The 19,854-nt window shown below is 39.1% G+C and overlaps 1 protein-coding gene across 1 annotated transcript in view; it reads left to right on the forward strand.

The window, feature by feature from the left end:
• Positions 1-3,924: 3,924 nt before the first annotated feature.
• The window catches only part of TTC6 (tetratricopeptide repeat domain 6), a 189,528-nt gene continuing 173,598 nt past the window's right edge, over positions 3,925-19,854 (forward strand). Inside the window, exon 1 of the mRNA XM_043556026.1 lies at positions 3,925-4,870. Coding sequence (XP_043411961.1) covers positions 3,935-4,870 — 936 coding nt within the window. The 5' untranslated portion in view covers positions 3,925-3,934. The remainder of the gene's footprint in view (positions 4,871-19,854) is intronic.

A 19,854-nucleotide genomic window follows, 5' to 3' on the forward strand; every position in this document is an offset into this window, starting at 1 on the left:
ATTGGGAAAGAAACAGAGAGTAAAATTACTGCTCAGGTTGCAAAGATTTCAAGCACATTCTGTCCATCTTAAAATGTAAGGTAAATTTAACCTGGATTGTGAGCAGCAGGCTTGACACCGTATGTAAATTAATACTTTGTTTTTTGGGGACAGCTACATTATTTTTCCTTGAGAATCTCCAAACCAGAACTAGTCTCTTTCTTTCAATAAATTGCTTACCAAGAAAAAGAGAACCTATTATTTTCCCATGAGATTGGATGTTTAAAAGTTATTTCACATATTTTGTAATGTTGAGGGGTGGGTGAGAAGAAGAAAGGCACCAAGTTTTGATGGACTGGCCCATTTAGCATTGCGATACCACCTACCTTGAAAATCCAATAGAAGTTACTGTCAAATTAGAAGTTCTATATCCTATTGGTTTATTTTTACACTTCAAGAGCAACTTTCCTATGAAGAATTCAAGGAAATGTACTGAGAAATGTTAAACAATGAACACTTGATAAACTTCAATAGTAAACCAAGGGCCTGAGAGAAGTTGGGAAGGGAATACAAAACAGGAACTAAGAAACAAAAGGGAAGTGCATTGGGAGAGTCAAGTCAGATTCTCATCAGGTATTAATGTGCTTCTGTTCTGTGCTCTCTTCTAGTTACTGCCTTTCAGTCTTTTGTAGGAAGAAATGCAGATGGTGTCAGTGTGAGCATATTACCACCTGTGCAAATAATAATAGCCAAAACACTATGAGGAGGATTATGCAGCATTTTTTAAAAAGAGAAACTTCCTTAAGGGTTTTAGAAACCATTTCTAATATTCATATACTATAGGACAGGAAAGAGGCAACAGCATATTATTTTCACTTTTTCTTTCTTTTAAAAAATTTTTAAAGTTTATTAATTTATTTTGAGAGAAAAAGAGAGAGGGAGAATCCCAAGCAGGCTCCGCACGGACAGGTCCGTGGGGCGGATCTCACAAACTGTGGGATCATGATCTGAGCTGAAATCAAGAGCTGGACACTTAATTGACTGAGCCACCCAGGTGCCCCTATTTTCATTTTTTAATGTGAAATCTGGTTATGGATAGAGCTGAACTGTTCGAGGTCTAGGCATTGGTGGAGACGGGTAGAGAAAGAAAGCCTGTTGATGAGGTGAGCCCTCTGCCATGTAACAGGGTCTTCTGATTGAGAATCAACAGCGGATATTAGAGATTAAAAGCAACATGACTATATTTAGAGGCTAGATAGGATGTTTTGTTCATATTGCCCATAATACATGGTAAATGAAGAAATCTAATTATAAAGATAATGTTTTTATGAATTAATGTAAGCCCAATCAAGAAGGTGGATAAGATGATAAGCAAAGAAATGCAGGGGCAGCTGGGTGGCTCAGTTAAGAGGCCAACTTGGGCTCAGATCATGATCTCACAGTTTGTGAGTTCAAGCCCTGCGTCGGGCTCTGTGCTGACAGCCCAGAGCCTGGAGCCTACTGTGGAGTCTGTGTCTCCCTCCTCTCTCTCTCTCTCTCTCTCTTTCCCTCCCTCCCTCTCTCTGCCCCTTCCCTGCTTGTGCTTTCTCTCTCTGAAAAATAAATAAATAAAAACATTAAAAAAAAGAAATGCAAAGTAAAATAAGAAAATATTTTCTACATTTAGTCTTAAATCCATCTTATTTTGGTACATGGCTTAAAATGAGATATAATCCCCCCCCCCAATAATCAACCAGTTGCCTCAGCACAGTTCATTGAATAACTCTTTTCTTGACAATTTAATGCTGTCTTTACACTATAACTCATACTGTTTTTAATTCTTTTGCTCAGTCTACCTGATGATTCTAGCAGTCGTAGTTCAGTTTTAATTCTTATATCTGTGTAAGTTTTAATTGTCTTGTTAGAAAAGTGCTCCCTCATTTCTCTTTTTCAAAACTTTGCCTGTCTATCCTGTTTGTTATTTCAAATGAACCCAGAATTATTTTTCAGATTTCAAAAATATAATTTTTAGATTTTGATTGTGATGGCATTAAACCAATACAGTATTTTGGGAAGATCTGATATGATTATAATATTTGATTTTTTCACCAAGGGACAGTAACTGTCTATTTAGTAGAATCTTTCTTCTGTGTCCTTTAGTAAAAATTTAAAAATGTATTCATGCAGTTTCAGCACATTTCTTGTTATGTTCATTGCTAGATACTCTTTTAAAAAAACACAAATGGAATTTTATCACTATGTTTTTAAAGGATCATTTTGGTATAAAGGAAGTTAATTGGTTTTGTATAAAATTTAAAAAAGTTTAAATGCCTTGCAGAAATCTATTGTAATTCTAAATAGTTCTTTGATGTTTAGATCTTCCAGGTAGACAATCATATTTGCAAATAATGATGATATTCCAGAGATGTTTCTGCTTTAGTATTTTTTTCCCAAAGAGCCTTGGCCTTAGGCAAATTAACTAAAACAAATTAGTTTTTTCAATTCATTTTTTTCTGCTTTTGTTTTCATTATTATTATTATTTCATCATTTTGTATTTTACCCTTATTTCTTAAAACTCTCCTCTTGTTGGCTTCTGTGAACTTTGTTCTCCCCATTTTCCTCTCTGTTGCTCCTGCTCATCCTACCTCCCACAGATGCGTGTGCCCCAGAGTCTGTCGTTGGGCCCTTTTCTGTTTACACTTCTTGTCAGCCTGGCTTTTGTTTATGACCTCAGAGCTCTCAGGATCTGAAAATCCACTTATGATCATACATGAACTGGCCCTGTTGAATAGCAGGGTTTTTTTTTTTAATTGTGATAATAAATACACATAACATAAAAGTTACCATCTTAACCATCTTTAAGTGTACAAGTTACTGAATAGCAGAAGCTTTATTGTGTACTTGGCTATGACCCAGACTTCATCAAGATGATTCAAAGTTCTTATTTTAGGAAGGATCTTTAGTTGCTCCTATTTATTCCTTCTCATTGGCTAGATCCCATCAGTTTTACCTTGTTATGTCTCTCTTTTCACGCTGCTAGCTACCAAGGCCAGGCCTTATGCTCAAGCTGTGCAGGTTCTTATTTGCCTCTCTCCCTTTATTATTTCTCTCACTCAGTATTGCCCAAGCAGCAGATCCTATCAAGCCACTTTTCTGTTAAAAGTTTTTGAATGGTTTTCAGTAGCCAACAGAAGTACAAACACTTGGCATTCAAGGCCTCATGATCCTGCTACAGCCTACTTTGTGGCTGATCGCCTCTCTTCCTTCATACAGTCCACTGTAGTTCAGGAGACATATTGAGGGAAATGGGCTGGGTATGGGATGGAGACACTCAGGACCAGTTAGTTGGAGAAGGAAGAGGAAACTGCCATCTTTCCTCAGGAGTAGGGATTTGGACCTTGCACTGCCAGAGTCTTCATTCCCTACCCCCCACCCCTTCACTCCAAACTGCAAATCTGGAATTTCATATGAAAATCTCTCAACTTAAAATTGTTGGTACAAATTAATAATTTTGAAAAACTTGGAGCAATTGAAAAATATGTTTGTGGGCTAGATCCATGCCTCAGTTGATGACCTCTGTTCTTTCTTAGCAGGGTTTCTTTAGATGCCTGTCTCCCTTGTCTGGAATTGGGACATTATATTATAGTCTAAAGAATTGTTAAAATAAATCCAATAGACATTTCAGAAATTCCACTGTAAAAAACTTAACTGCTCTAAAGGTTTTTCATGGTTCCTTTGAAAAGGCCAATAGTTGGATTTAAAATGATATAAATTAATACTGCCCACTTGTGCCTCTGGAGCACAGCAAGTATTCTACCATGAGAGGGTTTTTGAGCTGGTCTTGCATATATCAACGTGAGTTTTGTTATATAGTCATACAATAGGGTCATACTATATACATATATATATATATATATATATATATATATATATATGATACAATATATTGTTATTTCACAGGACAGATTAGTCAAGATGTCTGCAATTTCAAAGCATTTTGGATTGAAATACAAAGAAGAATCATACATCTTTAAAGAGCTTGAGAAGATTCGCCAGGAAACTAAAAAGGACTTTCTCCGATTCAAGCAGAAGTTGGCCTCCAAGCCGGCTGTGGATGAAGGCCCAGTGTTGGGCCTCCAGGTCCCCGGCCCTGCGCGTCCCGGGGAGAAGGGCAGCGCTTCCTGCGCTGGACCCGCAAAGCCATCAGGGTCCCCTCGAGCTAAAAGCCCTACGACCCCCGCTGCGGCCCTCCCGCAGCAGGCGCCCCGAGGCGCAGCTCGGCCCCCGGGCCCCAGCGAGGCGGCCACTCCCGGGAAGACCCGGCCGTTTCGCCCCCAGGACTTCTATCTGCGGAGCTCCGCGTTCCTCCGGCACCGGCCCCAGAAGAAGCCGCCGGTCATCGCCTCCAGGGCCGGCACGTCCAGACCGGTGGTCCTGATGCCGCCGCCCGCGCCTAGGGAGAGGCCCGGGCCGCGCCGGGGCCCAAGGAGCCCGCGGCCCACGGCCTCCAAGCCCGTCCTGCACCCGGCCCCAGAGGGCGACGCAAAACGGGAGACCGCTCCGCTCGCAGAGGCCCTCTTGGCCAAGCCGAGGAAGGGCAGCTCCATTTCCAGCCAGGAGGACGACGCGGAGGCGTGCAGCCGGCTGTGGAGAGCCAGGAGTCGCACCCCGTCCTTGGGCGAGGGCTCCGTCAGCCTGCCGCGGGAAGGCGCGCGGCCAGTGTCCAAAAGCCAGCGGGAGAGGATCGCGCCCAGCCATTCGCTGGAGGCCCCGCAGCAGGTGCGAGTGATCCCGACGTGCATTGAGGAGGTCATCGCCTCACTGCAGTCTGAGGCCCAGCTGACCTCCGACCGGACCATCAAAGAGCTCATACAGAGTGTCCTCGGCCAGCACTACGACATGAAAATGGAAGTAGGTAAACCAGCCGCAGGGTAGTATTTCTTCTGGGTAAATGCTGCTTCAGGAGACGTTCATTATAGATTTAAGTGCGTGTGGTGTGGTATAAGCAAGACAAGCTAGACTAAACACTGGGGTGTTATGCAAGTGCTTTGAATTTTGAATTTGAATTTTTAAATATTTCATTGCGGGAGGGTACAGTCTTTTCAGTGGGAGAAATTGAGAGGTTATTTCAAAAATTAGTTCAAAGATTAGCTGTAGACCTGAGTAATACATCACTGGTAACCTTTCAAAGTCTTTGTGATTATTTAGTATTGAAATAACAGATGTTTTATATGAAAAACTCAGGTTTTTTCTGTTACGGCTTAGCATTAGCAGTGAATGTTTATCCAGAGCACATCGATGTATTACTACGAAGAAGTTGAATTAGTAAGAGTTCTGTGTTGTTTTTTTAGTGACAATCACTCTCTTAAAATATTTTTAAAAATTTACTAGCCAATTAAAGAGATTATTAGTGATTCTTGTGTGCCAGGCAAAAGGAGACAGAGTTTGTGTGCATTTTGCCTTGACAACCTCATCAGGTGGATACCCATAAGAGCCCCATTTTACATAAGAGGCTTCCTAGCTTTAGTGATGTTAAAGGACTGTCTCAGTTGTCCCAAACTAAGGAATGGCAGAGCTGGGATTCTACCCCAGGTGGTCACACCCCAGACACTGGACTCGAAGCATGCCAGAACTGTCCGTTTGTTGATTGTGATATGTCCCCAGGAGGGAGCAAAGCCAAATAGGGTCATGGGTTAAGATATTTTGTCCATTATATAGACTTTACTCTGGCAGAGACATTCAAAGCAAAAATAATAACAAGGGAATCTGAGTCCCACAGAAAGACAGAGGGGGGTGGGAGGGAGGGAAGGGGGGGGGAGTGGAGGGGAGGGGATGAAAAAAGAAAAAAGAGACTTTTTTTTTTTTTTTTGAGAATGGCAATGAGGATGACTGTAAGAGGGAAGAAGATTCCGTTACTGTCCTTGGCTGCAGTGCCAGACCTGTTATTTGTACACAGAATACTGCTGCCACATTGTGTCTTTAAAATAGTTTCAATACCAAAATACACTCTGGCTGTCATTTAAGGAATGTGATCATAAAGCCTATTAGGGAACAAAAACATGTAAGGACAAGAGTCCTCAGTGTCGTCTTTGACCTAACATTTGTCAGCAGAGTAGGACAAATGTTTTCAACTAAGACCCACACCTCCTCACAGTTACTCAACAAAATCAGTGTGGCTGCTTGGGGATTTCTAATTGGGTTTTGTGTGGGTCTCACAGAAAAAAGAATCAGGGATGTGCACTGGAGAACCTTAAGAAAAGACAAAAAAGTTCTCAGTGTCTGCCCCCGTAAGAAGTAACTCTGTGACATTAGTCAAGGTACTTGACATAAAGAGGGGCCCATATTAGAAACTGGCTCAGAGGTCCCGTACAGTTGGGAAAAGTTACTTTCAGGCCATAAGATAGAGTACACTTTGAAGGGTTCAAATAGAATAAAATATAAGAAGAAAGAGTATCAAATGATGAATGAATACTGGGACGGTGAGTTCTGTTCTTTGTGGTATTCCATTTGTCTTGTGTATCCTTTTTTGGTGCTTTCAGTTACCTGAATTGTTTAATGTAGGAGAGTGGCCTGGAGCATCAGAGTTCAGGAGCAAGGGGTGCTGACACTGTGTTATAGGACTTAGCCAGTAGCAAGTGCCCCAGTCTCATCCCTGCTTTCCATTACATTGATTTTTAGTGCTTTTGTGATTTTTTTAGTGCTTTAGCGATTTCATTCTTGCTTTTGAAGTTTTGCCTTTCCACACAAACGATTCCAGAAGACAGAGCCTTGGATTATTTTGAATCAAAGTGCTTTCAAAAGTTTTATTAGGGTGACAAATGGCTGTGGCTGGTTACATAGGTGATGGATAGTAATAACAATGCAAGTGTAAAAGTGATGTCTAAATTCTGATTTTAAAAATTCATAAGATTAGAATAAGGACATTTGTTTTAAACATTTGTAATTTATGTAAACAACATACTTTCAAGGATGAGCAAGGAATATGGTTCTTCGCTTTAGACATCTTAATTTGGATGTTAATTAAGAGGGAATTCTCAGAGGGAAAGCCAGAGGAAAAGACAGTCTTGACAGAGTGTGTTGTCTCTGTTTAGAGCTTGGGCAAGGCCATTCCACACCTAGCATTCAGAGTTTCACAATTACATAGGCCAAAAGTTGCACAGAATACCTGAAGATTCACTTAGCTGTCAAGTTTTCTCATCCTTGGCACTAGTGACATTTTGGAGTAAATAATTCTTTGTTGTGGGTGGCTGTTCTGTGAATTGTAGGTTGTTAAGGATTATCCCTGGCTTCTACCCACTAGATGCCAGTAGCACAATCCTCTTGCTTCCCTTCCTCATCCCCTGCCCAAGTCATGACACTCATAGTATCTACATATTGCCAAATGAGACCCTGGAGAGTAGGGCACCATGCCTCCCACGTTGAGAACCACTGGCCTAAACAGTATGTATACACCATTGTAGGAGGAATAGCAATGTTATATGGCCCTGTGTTTGTTTTACTGAGGCATCAATCACTCACAACATACATTCTAATTATATGAGACTGGAGTTCAGAGACTACCTTCTGGACATTAATTGAGAATGAAGGAGCCAGCCCATCCTTGCTTCTTTCATGTATAGTTGCTTTTTGCCACAAAGCACAAAGAAAAATGGCTTCACATGACCTAGGTAAGAAAGAATTCATGTTCCAAGATCTTTTATGAACAAATTATGTGTAGCTCACAAATGTTATATCATAAAATCTATGCCTACTTCCACTTCAGGGAAGATGAAATAGATGTACTTTCTCCTATTTCTCCTGTACAACTAAGTGCACTAGGTATAAGACAAACACGAGAATACTCCAAAAGGTGGAGAGAGGAAGACAGACTGGCTAGGAACTTCGGGTTCTGAGGAATCACATAGTGATGCTTTCTAGGGCTTTCTTTTTGCCTTATATCCTCCAGACTTGGATATAAGGATGCTGGCAAAATAGGAATTCCAGTGGATGCAGTAAAAGCTCCAGCAAAAGCCAGCTCTCGTTAGCCAAGGGATCAAGAAAGGGGCAGCCTAGAAAGACATAACTTTTAGACAATAACTGTGCTCCTCTAGCCAGAAACAGCAGAAAAAAAGCCTATGACCCCATCCCCACCTATACCAGCCAAGGCTGAATGGGGATCCTGGCCTTTCAATCTCACTAAGTTATAACAAGTTACCCCAACTTTTCTTCCCACTGAGGTGGTGTCAGTGGAAAGTCAGGACTTTGAACACTGTTCTGCAGTGAAGAGGCTGCCCTCTCCACTTTCCCTGTATCACTGGGGCCATGTGGGGAACAGTAATGAGATACCCCTATCCCTTATAACTAGAATGGTATCAGCAGAGGCCTAGTGGGAGCCAGAACTCCTACTCCCACCCAGCAATAATAAGGAAGCCTGCACCCCTGGTGTCAACAGAGACCAAGTTGGAACCTGTGCCCTCCCCCAACAACCCCTACTAGAGCAATGCCATAGGAAGCCAGCTAAAATAGGAAGTTTAAATGAGATCCAGAGTCTCAGAACACATACCCAAATGTCCAAGTTTCAGTAGAAAATCACTTGTCATACCAAGAACCAGAAATATCTTGACTTGAAAGAAAAAAAGATAACAGATGCCAGCACTGAAATAACAGAGATGTTAGAATAAAGTGGCCCTCAAAAAGAAGGCTTCAGTGAGTAAATATGACCACATGTGAAAAAATGAAAAAGTGGAAAGAGTTGACGGAGAAATAGAAAGTCTCATTAAAGAAATCAAAGATGTAAAGAGGAACCAAAGGAAAATTTTAGAACTGGAAGCACAATAATTGAAATAAAGCCCCAGTTGATAGCTAAACAACTGAATGGAGAGGACAGAGGAAAGAATCAGTGAATTTGAAGGTGGAACAATCAACTTACTCAATCTGAACAACAGAGAGACAATAGACTGAGAAGAAAGTGTACTTAACTTCAGGACCTATGAGACTATCACAAAAGATCTAACTTTATGTCATCAAGGTCCTGGAAGCTGAGTAACCCCCAAACCAAAGAAACCCAAAGGATCCACACCAAAATATAATTGTCAAACTTCTGAAAATGAAAAAAAAACAATAGGGGCACCTGGGTGGCTCAGTCGGTTGAGTGTCCAACTTTGGCTCAGATCCTGATCTCGCGGTCCGTGAGTTTGAGCCCCGTGTTGGGCTCTGTGCTGACAGCTCGGAGCCTGGAGTCTGCTTCATATTCTGTGTCTCCCTCTCTCTCTGCCCCTCCCTGACTCATGATCTGTCTGTCTGTCTGTCTCTCTCTCTGTCAAAAAAAAAACACATTAAAAAAACCAATAAAACCTTTAAAGCAGTGAGAGAGAAACAAGTGTTACCTATAGAGGAAAACAACTTGAATGACAATTGATTACTTGTTAGAAATCATGGAGGCCAGAAGGAATGGGCACAATATTTTTCAAGTGCTGAAAGCAAAGCATTGTGTACCCAGAATTCTATGTCCAGTGAAATTATTCTTCAGGAATTGAAGGGGAAATCAAGGCATTCTCAGAGAATTTGTCACTCGCTGTCCTACCCTACAGAATGGCTAAAAAAGTTCTCTAAACAGAAAGGAAATGATTAGAAAAAAGGACACCAGGAGGGAAGAACACAATAAACAAAAACTGTGGCTAAATATGACAGACTTGCCTTCTCCTCTGTTTGATATTTCATGCTAAACATTAGACAGGCTCTACACTGTCTAATGTGATTCTAAATGTATGTAGAGGAAATTTAATTTAATGTAAGACAATTATAAATAGGAGATGGTAAAAAGACATAAAAAGAGGTAAAGTTTCTATGCTTCACTCTAATTGACAATATCAGTAGACTTGGTATATATAAGTTATGTATATATAACATAATGCCTAGGATAGTGACTAAAAAAGCCATACAAGCAGATTCACTCAAAAAACACTATAGATAAATCACAATAGAATTATAAAATCTGTTAACTCATAGGAAGGCTGGTAAAAAACAGAGAAACAAAAACAGAAAAAAAGAAAACAAAAAATAAACTGACAGCTTCAAATTCTAACATATTAATAACTACATTAAATATAAATGGATTAAATACACCAATTGAAAGACAGAGATTGGCAAGTAATTAAATACATAACCAAACTATATTTTGTCTACAAGAGACTTACTTCTGATATAATGATATAGGTAGGTTGAAAATAAAAGATGAAAAAAACATATCATGCACACATTAACTAAAAGAAGTCAGGAGTGGCTCTATTAAGTTCAGATAAAGTGGACTTCAGAACAGAGAAAATTACCAGAGACATAGAGGGGATTCCAATATGGTAAAAGGGCCAATTCACCAAGAAAACAAAGCAATCCTAAATGTGTATGCACCAAATAACAGAGCTGAAAGACAGATAAAAACTGAAAGGAGAAATAGGAAAATCTACAATTATAGTTGAAGACTTCAACATCCCTCTTTTAACAACTAATAGAAAAATTAGACAGAAATTCCCCGAGAAGAACTCAACAACACCATCAACTTTCAGAATCTAATTGATGTTCATATAACACTGCACCCAACAATAACAAAATACATATTCTTGTCAATTGTCCATGGAACATATACTAAGACCATATCTTGACCATAGAAGTGAACTTCAATAAACTTAAAAGAATTGAAATCATACAGAGTGTTATTCTCTGACCATAATAGAATAAAACTAACAATTAATACCAGAACGATAATAGGAAAATCTCTAAACGCTTGGAAGCTAAACAATGCAGTTTTTGTTAATGTTTATTTATTTTTGAGAGGGAGAGAAAGACAGAGTGTGAGCAGGGAGGGACAGAGAGAGAAGGAGACACAGAATCTGAAGCAAGCTCCAGGCTATGAGCTGTTGGCACAGAGCCGGATGCAGGGCTCAAACTCATGAAGGGCAAGATCATGACCTGAGCCAAAGTTGGACCTCAACCAACTGAGCCACCCAGGTGCCCCAACAATGCAGTTTTAAATAATCCATGGATCAATAAGGAAGTCTCAGGGAAAAAAGACATTGAACCAAGTTTAAAAATACATGTGAAAATTTGTGGGCTACAGGCAAAGCAGTACATTCATCCACAGAAATGAAAACTTACATTCAAACAAAAACCTGAGATGAATGTTCATAGCAGATTTTATTATTTAATAATCAAAACTAGAAAGAACCCAGATGTCCTTTATGGGGTAAATAGATATATTAATCAGCAATAAAAAGAAAGATACCTACAACAACTTGGATGAATCTCCAGAAAATTATGCTGAGGCAAGCAACAGCAACAACAGCAACAATAACAAACTCCCTGAAAAACAGCAACAACAACAGAAACAATAACAAACTTCCCGACAAACAAACAAAAACCACCAAAAAAAAAAAAAAACAACCAAAAAACAACCCAGAAGAAACAATCTCTAAACATTAGAGACTGTATAATTACATTTATACAACATTCTTAGAAGGACAAAACTATAGGAATGGAGAACAGATTTGTGATTGCAAGGGGTTAAGGACAGGCTTAGGGTGAGGTAGGGTGGGAAGAAGTCAGTGTGGCTTTAGAAAGGTAGCATGAGAAATCCTTGTGGTGATGGGAATGTTTGTATCGACTGTAGCAGTGCCAGTGTTCTGGTTGTGATATTGTGTTACAGTTTTGCACATATTACCATTGGGGGAAAGGGGTAAAGAGTACAAAGGATATTTCTGTATTATTTGGTACAAGTGAATATGAGTCTACAGTTATCTCAAAATAAAAACTGAAATGTTATCAGAGTCTATATGCTTCTTTTTATAAGTTGTAAGAAGAGACACAAGGAAACAATATATTCTCTTCTAAGTCCTCCTTAGTTCCCCATAGTAACCAATGCTTATTGTTGTTTATTCTTCTACACTTATCTTAATATTTTAGTACAAATGTGCATACATTTACACATAAACAGGGGTTTCTCTTCATAAAAATAGGAATATATGATGTACATTATTCTGCAACTTACTTTTTGACATATTTCAATATGTACAGCTTCTATTTTTTTCCTTTAAATAGCTGCTTATTATTTCATAATATTTAAACATTTCCTTGGCTCTTTGCTTTTCAAATTTCACTTTTCCTATCCTAGGAATAAATTTTTGTTCATTGGAGGTATAAATTAGGGAACCTACCTGGATCTGGGCCAAGAAAAACAATTTATATTGTTTGGATGACATAATACAATTGGGAGGGACTAGTTTGGACAGATCTTTTCTATTCACAATGATAGACACACTTATTACATCTTTCTCTTACACATTCCCTTTGTGCAGTACTTTGTTGTCCTCATAGACAGAACGGGCTTAGGCTAGTACAAATGATATAATGATTTCTTGATTTACACCTCTGAAGTTTTAAATCTCTCAGATTTGGGTGCTTTCAACAAATACCAAATACTTATATATTTAATTTACATTCATTTTTAGAATATGGAAAATATTATATTAGTTTTTGAAGGAAAATTACTGTTTCTTTAGTCAGTTTGATTGTAGCAATGATTTTGAACCGAGTTGGAAGTTTTTCCTTCAAAATAAACTTATTCTTGGGGCGCCTGGGTGGCGCAGTCGGTTAAGCGTCCGACTTCAGCCAGGTCACGATCTCGCGGTCCGTGAGTTCGAGCCCCGCGTCAGGCTCTGGGCTGATGGCTCGGAGCCTGGAGCCTGTTTCCGATTCTGTGTCTCCCTCTCTCTCTGCCCCTCCCCCGTTCATACTCTGTCTCTCTCTGTCCAAAAATAAATAAACGTTGAAAGAAAAAATTTAAACAAAATAAACTTATTCTTTTGGATACAAATGCAGTTTATTTTCCATGAGGATTTTCTTTCAAGATTGAAATACTAAGTTATTTGAAAAATGAAATGCTAATTTAGTGTAGAATTCAGATGTGTTTTTTTTTCTGATTCTTAGCACAGATGCTGCACAGTAATAATTTTTCTTTTGCTTGTTTGTATGATAATGTACCTCAATTTAAACTCTACAGGACAAATGCATTTTAATCTTGATCCATTTTCACATATACCAGGGTTTAAGTACTATGAGGAGAAGTGAAGAAACATGTTGGCAAAATAATTGCCTTTTCTGACTGTTTCAGGTACAATTATTTGGATATTTATGATAAAAGCATTTCCCCTCTGTGGATTGTTATTTCAACACATAGTGCAATTTAAATTTTGATTTCCTGATGTAGACGTTTTTAGATGCTTTACAATTTTAAGGACTGGTCCAAGGGCTTAGACTTCCTTTCCGTAGGAGATGAAGTGGGCATTATCTGAGAAGTTGCATACTTAAAATCCAGCACTATTTGCCACCTTAACATTGTATAGTTTTAGTCCACTTTAGGGGTAATTTTTGTGATATCTTCAAGTCATGATTTTCATCTATTTTGTGTAAAGTGACAGGAGAGAGTTTATACAATTTAAAACAGTTTTTTGAAATCGAGGGCCTAGAGTAATATGGCCACCTTGACAGCAAATTGAAATACCGGAATATCCTAGTTGGGTTACATGTTGACTTATTGTACATGGAAACCATTTATTTTTATTACTGAAAAGCATAGTATTTGATTGTGATTTAAGTCTCTTATTCTGTAGCTGTAAACAGCCTGAAGCTAGGCAGCTGTATTCTTTACAATTCTTGTTTTAAAGCATAATAGGTAAACATTGAGTTTTAAGGATGGGTAGATAAACAGTTTTGACAGTAAAATCAAAATCTCAAGAACCAGCAAACCACAATCATGTCTGAACATCTCTCATCCCAAATCCAGGCAGGCCAATAGACTGTGCGGCACATTATCTAGTTGTACTGAATATGTATTTCATTTTGGGGGCGTATTATTTTACAGGTACCTGGTTTCCCTAGTCCACTGCAAAATGCACTGAATCCTGGTCTCACCACAGTGGAAAAGAATGACTTGACAAAATCTGTCATATTTCTTATCTCTATGAGTTTTTATAAAGCACAGTACAGAAAGGTTAAATTTTTAGTCTATTGTATTGAAACTAAAATATATATATAACATCTAAATTACTAAATATAGTCTCACTTAAATTTTTTTTACATATTTTACTTTGTGTTTTTATTATATGGAAAGGAACTGTTAGAGTCTCGGTGATAAATTTTTCCATAGTTTTTCCTTACTCTCATTTTTCACTGGAATAGTGCCTGGAGCTGGAAGATGACCTAATTAACTATGTATTTTACATAACAAAACTGAGACCCAATGAGAGAAAGTGACTGTTGCAAGGCCACGCAGCTAATTAGCATAGTGGAGACTGGATCCCTTCAGCTCTTCTGACAGCCAGACTAGAATTGTCTTCATTCTTATTACATCATGTTGATAGCACTTTCTTTCTTTCCCCCCATCGTCTCTTACCTTTTTTCCTTCACTATTTTAATACCTAGACCCCAGGTATCCAGAATCTTTTCTCACCGTGACTTTTCCCATCTCAGATTTCTGTGATGACTGCCTTAGTGGGAAGACCATCACTCTCCCATTCAGGGATGGCCATCCTGGTGACCTCTGAGCTCAGCAGTTTTAGACCAAGAAGCAACGATTTGCTGCTCATAGAGCCCTGTGGTGATGGTAGAGATGGCGGGTGTGAGATGGGACTCAGGTTGGGTACCTAAGATCCACACTGAGTCATAACATTAAAAGATGGAGGTGGGATGAATTACAGGTATTGATGACACTAGTAGTTGATTATATAGTCACTAGTCAGTTACAGTCAGCCAAGTACCACTGACTCTGCCAACTTAAGTTGGTGTTAATATGAACAAATGATAAAATCTCCATTATCTGTCATCTCATGTCAACTAAAGGCAGAGTAACAGACTGACCCACTTCTACTTCATCTTATTAGCTTTATTTTACATTATTTATTTTATTTTTAAGTCATTTAGATATTCTCAAAGTGAAAGAATACCCACAACACTTTCTCTTTTTAGGCCAGTTAGGTTGAGTCCCCATTTTTTGGGGAAACATTTTACATATTTGAAATTTTATTATCTGTGGTGGTTTGGGGTCTTGTAGAGAACTCTCGAGAGAATGAAGTGTGTCAGTGGCCTTACCAGGAATTCCCAAAAGGTAATGCTTTGGATATTATCTAAGTAAGGATGCAGGATTGTCATGATCATGTGGCTAACTATTAATTGGCATACTGGTTATCAAATTTGACCAGTCTTGATAATAAGTAAAATCCCCTGCACCCTCCACCCCTTCTACACCTTTTAAATTGTAAGTCATCTTCTCTGTAGATCTCACAGATAATGCAGTAAATAAAATTCCCATTCTTTGCTTGGCTTACTGCAAATTTATTAGACACACAATAGAAGATTATAATAAAGCTAGACCTCGTCATTTCAGCCAAATTTCCCCTCAAGAACATCTCCAGTCTCAAGCTCTTCATCTCTTAATCATTTGAAATAAGGTTCTGAAGAAATGAAAGATTGAGACAGCTGAGACACTTTTCATTGTTCTGATTTCATTATGCTGTTGAGACCTGCCTAGATGTACAGTCTTTGACAATCAATTATTACTTTGAAAAGTGATTATTCAACAGTTCATGGAATTATGGCTTTATATGTATAACTCTATTCTATTGCTCTTTAGGGTTAAGCGAAAAGGCTTATTAAATATCCATTTACAATGGAATCTTTGAAAATGCTAAATGGAATGCATAATTCATATAGGCTGTCACCAGTACAATGCCAAATCAGTTTAGCCAAATATCAAGTAACAAGGAAATGGGAGTAAGTGGCAGTCCTAATAGAACTTGTTCTGGGCAGCTAATGGGTGCAGATAATCAGAAAACCTAAAATAAGAGTGACTTAGATAAGGTAGAAGTTTATTTCTGTCTTGTAAAATGTCACGTAAAAGGCAATAGAGGACTGATATAGTGTTCTGCAGAGTCAGGGATTCTTTTTTTTTTTTTTTTTTAATTTTTTTAACGTTTTTTTATTTTTAACGTTTATTTATTTTTGAGACAGAGAGAGACAGAGCATGAACGGGGGAGGGTCAGAGAAAGGGAGACACAGAATCCTAAACAGGCTCCAGGCTCTGAGCTGTCAGCACAGAGCCCGACGCGGGGCTTGAACTCACGGACCGCGAGATCATGACCTGAGCCAAAGCCAGCCGCTCAACCGACTGAGCCACCCAGGCGCCCCTGCAGACTCAGGGATTCTACCTGCCATCTTACTGCTTCACTGACTGTGATCCTCATTACCAAGGTCATCTCAAGGTCCAATATGGCTGGTTCAGCCATGACATCTGCATTCCAGCCAGTAGGAAGGTGTAAATAAGAAAAGCATGTGCCTGAATTTTCCCACCACTTCTGCTTATATTTCAATAGCCAGAGCTTAGCCACATGACCACATCTAGCTACAAAAAAGGATGAAAAATGAAGTCACTATACTGGGTTCATGTACTGTTACAATGGAAGAGGGTAGAAGAGACACTAGGGCAGTTTCTGTCATAGTCTCTATATATGATGTGCCTTCTATGGAGACTTTACCTTTCTAGCAAAGTTTTATTGAGTACCTGCAGTGTTTAACATTGTCCTAGCACTAAGAATTGAAAGGTTTTATATTTAAGCAGTTAGGTAACATATCAAGGGAACTAACTGATCATGAAAAATGGTGGAGAAAGTCTTGGGATTGCAGTTTGATGACCTCAATAGGGATTCTTGATTTATAATTTATTTGTTTCTTAAATTATTGGCATCTGACTTTTCTCATCCCTGCGGTTAGAGTTTATAATACTTACCTTACTATACTGTGAAAGGAAAATATTCTTAAATAAAACAATACTTGTTAAATATACTGCATTTTTTAGGGGTGTCTGGGTGTCTCAGTCGGTTAAGTGTCTGACTCTTGATCTCAGCTGAGGTCAAGATCTCGTGATTTGTGGGTTCAAGCCCGTGTAGGGCTCAGTGCTGACAGTGTGGAGCCTGCTGGGTATTCTATGTCTCCCTCTCTCTCTGCCCCTCTCCCGCTTGTGCTCTTCTCCCTATCAAAATAAGTAAACATTTTAAAAAATACTGCATTTTTAAAGGTTTTTGATATATACTTTCACATTGCCTTTCAGTGAAGTTGAACCACCTGTATTCCTACCAGTAGTGAACACTGATCTGTTTCCCTACAGCCTCACCAACATTGTACATTATTGTGTTTCTGAAACTTTGTGAATTTGAAAGGCCAGTGGCTTTCCAATACTTTTCAGTTGTGGAAATTTTTCTTCAAATGCAGTATTCAACGAACATTAAATATCCTAAGCATTTAATAGCATGGCAGCAGTGTCTCAATTGGGAATTATGGGCCTGGAACCTACCTGTTGGATCCAGGCTCACATCAGCACACTGTACGGCCGTTAAGTCGTTTGTCTATCTGCTCAGTTTTTTTGGGTGCCTATACAAGACACTGAAATAGCAATGAACAAATGAAGTTCCTGCTTTCTTAGAGTTTATGTGCTAGAGAAAGGAGGCAGAGAGTAAACAAATCAGTAATGTCTCAGGTGGCAATATGTGACATAAGAAAGAAAAATGCTGGATAGAATAGACATTGATAGTGTGGAGAGATATTTATTTTTTTAAAGTTTATTTTTGAGAGAGAGAGGGAGGAGCAGAGAGAGAGGGGGACAGAGGATCTGAAGGAGGCTCCATATTGACAACAGAGCCCAATGTGGGGCTTGAACATGCAAACCCTGATATCATGACCAGAGCCAAAGTCAGATGCTCAACCAGCTGAGCCACGCAGGTGCCCAAATGTGGAGAGACATTTAAATCAGATGGTCAGGAAAGGATGGTGGGAGAATGTGACATTTCAGCAGAGGTCTGAAAGAATGGAGCAAGCCATGCAGTTCACGTAAGGGGAAAGATCATTCCTAGCAGAGGGAAGAAACATTGCAAATCTCCAAGGCAGGAATGTTTTTATGGAGTTTGAGGAACAGCAAAGTGGTGGGGCTTTGAATGGGGGTTTGGTAGGAGATAAAGTCAGAGAGATAGTCCAGAGCACGGTCAGTTAGGACAGTGGTTTTCAATACTATCGGACCCAGTGCTCCATTCTTATTATATATACTTTGCATATATTTTGCCCATTTTACTACCTTGAAATAAAATTCATAGATAATTATCATCTCCCAACCCACATAATGTCAAAAATTAACATAATGCCCTATTTGTAACATAAAGGATAAATGAGAGTAATTTATAATTGAATCATAATTCACTGGAAGATACAATGAAGTTGTTATGTGTTCTTGGTAGGTATATATGCAGCTATAATGTATAAGAAGGGCTAGAGGGGCGCCTGGGTGGCTCAGTCGCTTAAGTGTCCGACTTCGGCTCAGGTCATGATCTCACGGTTCGTGGATTCAAGCCCCACATCGGGCTCTGTGCTGACAGCTCGGAGCCTGAAGTCTACTTCTGATTCTGTGTCTCCCTCTCTCTCTGTCCCTCCCCTGCTCACACTCTGTCTCTCTCTGTCTCTCAAAAATAAATAAATGTAAAAGAAAAAAATTAAAAAAAAAGAAGGACCAGAAAATGGGGCGCCTGGGTGACTCAGTTGGTTAAGTGTTTGACTTCGGCTTAGGTCATGATCTCGTGGTTCAGGGATGAGCCCTGCATCAGGCTCTGTGCTGACAGCTCAGAGCCTGGAACCTGCTTCTGATTCTGTGTCTCCCTCTCACTCTCTCTCTCTCTCTGCCCCTTCCCTGCTCGTGCTGTCTCTCTCTGTCTCTCAAAAATAAGTAAAACAGGGACGAGAAAATGAAAACAGGGACCAGAAAATGAAAACACAGTGCAGGTAGCACTAGAATACATCTTAGGATAAATAAGAACGGATTAGACTTTCGTGTACATGATAAAAGGAAATAGGAAATAACAAGTGAAATGGTGATGTGTGCTAAGACCAATGAAGACCAATTAAGGACTTGTGAAATGGAGAAAGTGAGCTAGGCCTCTCTAGAAGTGTAGTGTCCAAATAAATTCCTGTTTCAACATGGAACAAAATGAAAAAGTGTCAGAAAAACCCTCCCACATGTCTTCCAACTTGGAATCTCAACATACATCAGGATACATTCAGTCTCTGGAACTTAAAAAGACCTTGGAAGCCATCTTTTCTGATAGATGATGAGACTGCTGAAAAAAAGAGTAATCCAAGAAGGTGTGGAGAAATAGCCCTCTGTAAACACTTTGAGAGCAAAACAAAACTAAATAACTTTCATATGTAATTTTAATGACACATTTATTATTATTTTGTTAAAAGATTTAAAAATTATATAGATTAGCCATAATGTATTTAAAACTTTTGCTTTATTAATTAGTCATTATTCCTGTGTTTCACATGTGTCTGCTTCATTATGTTTAGTTCTAAGTTAATGGAATGAATTTCTTTTATCCTCTGTTCATGTCTGCGTGCTACTGGTACCAATGCAGAATGAAACGGGTGTGTTTCAGCTTTTGGTGAAAAAGCTGATAGCACAGTTGACCTGATATTCTAAAATAGTAAGGATTTCCCAGGAAAACGAAGTATGGTCTTCCCTCTGTTTACATGGTAGTTGCCTTCCTGGAAAATAAATGAGGGGGAATATTTTGTGTTTAAATATAAAATGGAGTTAGATTCTGGTCTCGGACATTTGTAAAAATGTTTTTTACTGATATAAAAGCCTTTTAGGACATTTGACATTCAAGCTGATGTGGGTTATTTCTTTGTTTTGTGGGACTGCCCTGTGAACTGCTGGATGCCTAACCAACACCTTGTCCTTCCTTGTCCACTAAATGCCAGTAGCACATTCCCATTATAACAACCCAAAATGCTGACCTTCCCCCACCCCAGGCAATTTCTAAATGTTC

This window comes from Prionailurus bengalensis, chromosome B3 (genome assembly GCF_016509475.1).
Source record: "Prionailurus bengalensis isolate Pbe53 chromosome B3, Fcat_Pben_1.1_paternal_pri, whole genome shotgun sequence".
Classification (NCBI taxonomy): Eukaryota; Metazoa; Chordata; class Mammalia; order Carnivora; family Felidae; genus Prionailurus; species Prionailurus bengalensis.